Source organism: Elephantulus edwardii, unplaced genomic scaffold, assembly GCF_000299155.1.
Source record: "Elephantulus edwardii isolate Elephantulus edwardi_28Jun2011 unplaced genomic scaffold, EleEdw1.0 scaffold00002, whole genome shotgun sequence".
NCBI lineage: Eukaryota > Metazoa > Chordata > Mammalia > Macroscelidea > Macroscelididae > Elephantulus > Elephantulus edwardii.
In genome coordinates, this window is record NW_006399752.1 from 16,578,730 (window position 1) to 16,586,341 (window position 7,612).

At 35.3% G+C, this 7,612-nt stretch overlaps 1 protein-coding gene across 1 annotated transcript in view; it reads left to right on the forward strand.

Moving 5' to 3' along the window:
• LOC102870436 (amine sulfotransferase-like) overlaps positions 1-7,612 on the forward strand; it is a 25,192-nt gene that overhangs the window by 5,028 nt on the left and 12,552 nt on the right. The window contains exons 3-5 of the mRNA XM_006879152.1: positions 326-452; positions 1,384-1,478; positions 7,525-7,608. Of these exons, the coding sequence (XP_006879214.1) occupies positions 326-452; positions 1,384-1,478; positions 7,525-7,608 (306 nt within the window). The remainder of the gene's footprint in view (positions 1-325; positions 453-1,383; positions 1,479-7,524; positions 7,609-7,612) is intronic.

Sequence of the window (7,612 nt, forward strand, 5' to 3'; positions counted from 1 at the left end):
TGGAAATCTGCTGCAGGCTTAAGACCTGAAGGCACAGGGATATTGGAATAAATTTTGGGAATTTATGAAATAAAATGATAATGTACTGATACGTATTTGGATAAATAATTAAGAAATTGCTATAAGGGAGCTCTGGTGGCCTAGTGGCAAGAAGCTGCACTACAATCCAGAGGTATGTGGTTTGAATCCACCAGATGCTCTGCTGGAGAAGGAGGGGCAATCTCCTTCTGTATCAGTCAGATCTGATTTGATGTTACACACACACACAAAAATAAATTTTTTAAAAAAAGGAATTGCTATAATAATGTCTTCATTTTCCCAACAGATTATTTATGTCTACAGAAACCCTAAGGATGTTATGAATTCATATTTTCATTTTTCAAAATTTGTGTCTGTATTAGAACCTATAAAGGATATAGAAGAATTCATGAAAAGGTTTCTAGATGGCAAAGGTAACTAGTATTTCTATATCAAACATGTTTATCAGATAAGAATGCTTGTACATATTCTCTAACTTAGAGAACATACTTCATGACTAAAAGACAGAAATAAATGAACGTGGACTGTACATGAATACTTATTGCACTACATGATTTTATTTGATCACCTATAGACTTTTTCTATCACTTCAAAAGTCACTTTGAAAGGCTTCAGGGTTGCAAAGGCAAATATTCTGGAAATATTTTGACCAGTCCATGAAACGGTCACAAATACATAACAATTTATATTAATTAGACTCACAATGGAGTTTGTGGATAGTTTAAATGATGTTAACACTGAGATTCAAGCCAAGAAGAGTTGGAATTTCAAAAACATTTCTGAAAAAAGGCATGGAAATCTACTCTTGAAAAAGTAGCCATTGGAAACCGTAGAAGGCATAATTCCACCCTGAAACGTAGAGTTACGACAAACATCTCAGTGGCGATTATTTAGACCAATAGCACTCCACGCTGCAGAATAGAATAGCTAACACTCAGTGTATGCCCTACGTTGGTATGTCTGTCTGATCCAAGCCATAATATTTGCTTCTTAAGCATCTGAAAGTTAAACAATGAGTAAAGATGACAGAAGAATTGAAATGTTTAAGTTGTGGTGTTAGAGAAGAGTGCCGAATATCCCATGACACAGTCATTCCCAATGTGCTAAATGTGTCAGAGACTGTGAGGAGGGCATGGAATAGGACAGGGTTCATAAGGTTGCTGAGTCATACTACTTGGCAGAACCTAACCAAAATAGGCAAATCAACAACCACAATCAAAAAGTACACCCGTGGAGTTATTTTATTTCCTTTGATACACCAACAGAAAAATAAAGACCTTTTTTTATTATTGTTAAAAAAATGTATAAGCTCTTCACTTTGTCATTTATTAATTTTACCCACAGTGGTAGGAAGCCTTTGGTTTGATCATGTCAGAGACTGGTATAAGAACAAACATCATTTCAATATTCTGTTTATGATGTATGAGGATATGACAAAGGTAAGAGAGGAAGGTTATTTTACTATCATTATTCTTTCCATAAAATCCTTTATTGTCTGGGTTTCAGTGAGTCATTCTTCTGGCTGTCTTTGTGTTGAACTGAGTGCTTCTTATCAGGCTTCTTGTGTGGTCCCTAATTTTCTACTTTTCTTCAATTATATGAATTTTCTTCCAGCTCTCTCATCAATCTTTTAAAGTGCTGTCTTCTGAAATAGCCACTTCTAGTAATTAAGGCAAAACAAATGTCAGAGCAAATAAAGAGGGAGAATACTGTTTAGCATTGGAATAAAATCCCACTGCAAAGATATGGCTAATTATTTCAACAGCTGAATGAGTTCCCTGTATTATAGCTCATTTTTCTTGCTTTATAAAAGAAAATTGAAATATAGAACTCATGTGAAATAATATAATGTTGATGACCAATTCATAGGTGTTTAAAATGTTGTGCAAACCAGACCAAAGGTATTTCATGTTTCCTTTTTTTTTGATTCCTTATTGAATGACCCAGAGAGTTAGAAGGAAGTGCTTAAAGATGAAAACAGAGAGGTAATAGGAGCTAGACTGCATTTTCTATACACATGCTAGTGATAGTGATGTTTTAAATTCTTACAAGAGTGATGAGCACTTTAAGACTTATAAAAAGTGGTAAAAATATTATAGAGTTGATGATTTTACAAAAGCATTTGCATTAATGCATAGAAAAAGTGAAAACAGTCAATACAGAAAGAGAAAGAAATTGAAAAAAAAATGAGATTTAATAAACACCTTTGGCATACCAAGCCAAATTTTCTTTGGTTTCCGAAACAAAACAACACTAAAAAATATAGAAAATATGAGAAATATTGAAAGCAAACCTCCCTACATAAATTTAATGATACTGTTTGCAGAATCGAATTCAGGAGAAACAATATTAGTTTTCTAGAAATGGCATTGATTTAACCTATCACAAAGGTTCCACATCAACCTTCTTGGCACAAGTAGGCAGGATATCAAACGATGAATTTTATTAGGAAAATCTGCCATCAGGGACCTCTCCAGAGTGCTGAAGAGCAACAGTATCAGTCTATAGACTAAGGTGAACCTGATCCAGGCATGATCTTCTCAACTACTTGCTATGCATTAGAAAGCTGGACAATGACTAAGGATGACAGAAGAATTGGTGCCTTTAAGAAGTAGTGCTGCAGAAGAATATTGACCATACCATGGAATGACAAAAGAACAAACAAGTGTGTCCTGAAGAGGCTAAAACCAAGCTGCTCCTTTGAGGAAAGGATTTTGAAGCTCTGTCTTTTATATTGTAGGCATGTTGCCAGGAGGCACCAGTCCTTGGAAAAGGATATCATGCTTGTGAGGATGGAGAGACACTGGGGTAATAGGAGTAGGTGTGTCAGAGACAGTGAGATTGGCTCAAAATAAGGCAGGGTTCTTATTGTACATAAGATTGCTATGAGCTGAAGGAAACTTGACAGCACATAACAACAACAAGAAGGGTATGTACTCCATTATACTCATGTATTAATTTAATCCCAGGCTATTCAGTCACCCACCCCTTACTATTATCACTAATAAAAATAGACTAGAGATAAACAAACAAAAAATACTAATGGAATTTTGTGGCACGACAGGTAGTGTAAGAAACGGTAACCTGATTGGAGTGAGTGGGTAGGGACATAAATTGATGAATCTTGAATCTACACAAGCAGTCAAAATTCTTTATCAGACATTAAGATACCACTTATTGACCAATTAATTATTATCATTGATAAAAAATAAACCTATATAAAATTTTGCCCCATTATTGTTGTATATCCTATTGGGTTGGAACAAACTCATAGCTGAGCTTCCAGTAGGTTTTCAAAGATAGTAAATCCCATTGGCGGAGATGGCCCATTTTTCTCCCTCAGAGTAGCTGGTGGATTTGAACCGCAGGTCTTTGGGCTGGCAACACAATTCCTTATCACTAAACCACCAGAATTCTTGTATATCTCCTGATATATCTTCCAAGTCAAACATACTTAGATATAAGATTGTGGGTTTTAGGATTCATAAACTCATATCAGATACAGTCATAGCACATACTATTTATATCATAATTAATGGTTTATTAGTACCAGAGGAATGTCTATCTGTGCTTCATTGACTATGCAATGGCTTTTGACTGTGTGAATCACAACAAGCTGTGGCTGACTCTAAGAAGAATGGGAATCTCAGAACATTTGTTTATGCTTATGCGAAACTTATACTTGAACCAAGAAGTAGTTGTCAGAACATAGCCAAGGAGACACTGCAGGATTCAAAAACAGGAAGGTGTCTGCCAAGGATTTATTCTGTGTCCATAACTTTTCAATCTGTATACAGAACAGATCATCCAGGATGCTGGGCTGTATGAAGAGCAATGTGGCATCAGGATTGGAGGAAGATTCAATAACAACCTGTGTTACACAGATGACACAATCCCACTTGGTGAAACTGAGGAGGACCTGAAGCACTTGCTGCCCAAGGTCAAGGTCCATATTGCAAACTTCAACATGGATTGAAGTTCAACATTAAGAAAACAAAAATTCTCACCATTGGGCCAATTTGCCACATCATTATGGATGATGAAGAGATTGAGATAGTTAACAGTTTTAGTTTGCTTGGCTCTACAGTCAACACTCTTGGTACCAGCAGCCAGGAAATCAAGAGATGAATTGCATCGGGAAAGTCAGCTTTAAGGGACCTTTCCAGAGTACTGAAGAGCAACGACATCAGGCTGGAGCCTAAGGTGCACCTGATCTGAGCCATAGTCTTTGCAATCTGGGATTGATTTAATTGTGTGTTATATGTTGGAGAGCTGGACATTGACTAGGGATGATAAAAAGAGAATTGATGTCTTTGAGCTGTGGTGCTGGAGAAGAGTGTTGAATATACCAGTGACTCCTAGGAAAACAAACAGGTTTGTCCTGGAGATGGTGAAACCCAGCTGCTCTTTGGAGGCAAGGATTCTGAAGCTTTGTCTGACATATTTTGGGCATTTTGCAAGGGGGGACCAGTCCTTGGAAAGGGACATCATGTTTGGTAGAGTGGAGGGACAGGAGAGGAAGACCCTTGATGAGATGGATTGATTCAGTGACTGGGGTAATGGGAGTGGGTGCATCAGAAACAGTGAGATTGGCACAGGTTAGAGCAGGGTTTAGGGCTCTTGTACATAGGGTCGTTATGAGTAGCAAGTGACTCGATGGCACATAACAACACAAAACCAACCCCAATTCATAATCAATTAATGATAAATAATTTCGCCTGACTTGGAAGTGATATCCACATAACCATGGTGACTACACAGAATCAGTCTCTTTTTCTCTATCTCTCTATCTCCAACATCCTGTATTGCATAGTTGGACTGGAGGTAAACCTCTGACTCTCCTTTAGGTCAATATCCTATACAATGTGAAATATAGTTTAGAATTCTAGAGTGCTAATAAGTAGCTTTGAGAAATGATTCCTAAGATGAGTAACCTTTTTAAGCGATGGCCTTTGGAGGGACACAGAAGAAGTCTTGCACACTATCTTACAATTTTTTTTTTTAGAGGAAGGTTAAAATCTTTGATCAGAGATTCAGATACCGCTTACTGAGCAATTAATTAATATCACTGATGAAAAACAAACCTATATCAAATTTTGCCTATATCAAATATCTTTGATATTTTATTATGAAATTTTCATTCTATTTTTACTGTAGTATTTGTCAATTCTAATCTGTTAATGATTTACCAGGGTCTTCATTATAATTCACTAATTGAGATATGTTTTAAAATGCTGGGATATATTTTCCATTTCTAATTTTTAAAAAATATGTTTTTTACTTTTATTACCCTGGCTTACTATGTTTATTTATTTTTTTAATTATGAAGGAAATGTTATATATCATTTAAATAGAAACAAAATCATTAACCACTATAATATTTTCCTCATTTACAAATTTCTTGACATAGGCAAGTGATAACTTCTGATATTCCCATCTGTTTATTGAATTCCCATCTGTTTGTCTGATTCCCATCAGTTGGCAGTCTATAAATTCCTACAGCCTTGTTTTTCACCAGTGTTTTTAGTGCATCTTATATTTCTTCTTTCAGTATCATCAGTTTTTGACCATAAGCTACCTCCTGAAATGATTCAACATTGACTAATCTCTTTGATAAAATGGCTGTCTGTATCCCTTTCATCTTCTTTGACACTTCTTTTTTTTTTAATTCTAAATTGACTTATTTACAAATAAATAACTTGAATAAACAGTTTGAATCCATTGTTTTTCACAAAAGATCCTACCCATTTCCTTCATCCCTCACCCAAATAATTTTACAAACCAAATAATTAAAACACCTCCCCCAATCCTTACCCTTCTGCTTCCCCCACCCCCCCACCTTGGACCTTCATGCTCATTCTACAATAATGGTTTTAAATAATATTCGTCCTTGTAGCACTGAATTAGTTAACTCAGCATAATACTCTCCAGTCCCTCCCAAGTTAGGAAGTAATTTACAAAAGCATTGCTTCTGTGTGCTGCATAGTATTCCATTGTATGAATATATCACAACTTCTCAATCCATTCATTTATGATTGGACATCTGTGTTGTTTGCATGTTCTTGCTATGGTGAATAATGCTGCTATGGACATTTGTGTACAATGTATATTTAGGTTTAAAAATTATCTCCTAAAATTCTTGTACCTGTAGTCTCTGTAATTCTTTTTCAATTACCTTTATGTCATCTGGTCCTGGCTATATTGTTTTGTCTATTCATGTTAATGCATATCTTAATTCTGAGCTAGCCATTGTATACAGACATGATTTGTAGAAATAATTTTTTGTTAGTTGATATAGAGTCTATTGCAATGATTACAGTGATCCCAAACGAGCCAGGTAAAACTTTTTACTTTCAAGGCTGAGATCTTTTAGAAGTAGACATCTAGGTCTGTTGCCTGAGGCATCTCTATGTAGGCTTGAATCCCTACATTTCTGCTCCTACTTAAGTGCTTAACCATTGGCATCCCACGGGGACTCCTCTTTGATATCTCACTCATGTGTAACCGGATTCTGACTCAGGACAACCCTCCACTGCTTTTCTAAAGTGGTCAGTCTGCACAGAAAGAGACTCATCGCCTTGCTCTTCTAGAACAGCTGGTAGATTCTACTGCAGATCTTTCAGCTGGTCACCCAAAATAGAATCTACTCACACACACATACATTATACAACCAGGATCCTACCTTCTGCTGTCTGAGTAAACTCATCATACACTTCCAATGAATGTCACTTGCAAAGAAAAACTAAAAAAAAAAATCAGCTTACCAGAGAAAGCTCTTTTTTTCTCTCTTTTTTAGTTTCATTTCTATTGAATCCACCAAATTATAAGTTTATTTGGCTTCAATTTTTATTAGATATGTAAAGCATTATAAATTTCTATAGCTTACAACTTTTACTGTTAGAAACATGTTATCATGCTTTTTCTAAGGATATACCTTATTTATCCTTCCTTCTTCAATTGAAAGAAATGTTTATACTTTTTAGAGATTGCATAAAATCCTCTAGGAAAAAATGGATCTTTCGTTACTATAAGCTACCATTATACATTTTGTTTCTGTTTCATATTTTAGTTTTATATTGTTTTTTTTCATTGTAACTTCATTATATTCTTTGCTAACTTCCTCATGAAATCGTGAACTCTTAACAAATAGCACTGTCTCGTCTTTTTGAGCTTTTCAGCATCTACCACAGTTTCTTACATGTAAAGTTTTAATAATGCTAATTTAGCAAATAAATTAAGATGGAATATCTTTATAAATTCCAACAACTGGAAGCTTTGAAAAAATATCTGACAACATGACACACATTTTCAGAGATGTCCTGTAAGGTATAAGGAAGCAATAAGATGTTAGGAAACAATATACCATTCTCAATTTTACACTTAGAATAAACTTAAGTACCAACAATTTTTCCAAATGTGTGAAAGATGTTACTATGTAATTCATGCTTAAACTGAATAGTTTCTCACACCCATAATTCCTTTCAGGATCTGCGAAGTGCTGTGCTTAAAATCTGCCGTTTTCTGGAGAAAGAACTGAGTGATGTGGAAGTGGATGTAATTGTGAAACAGGCTT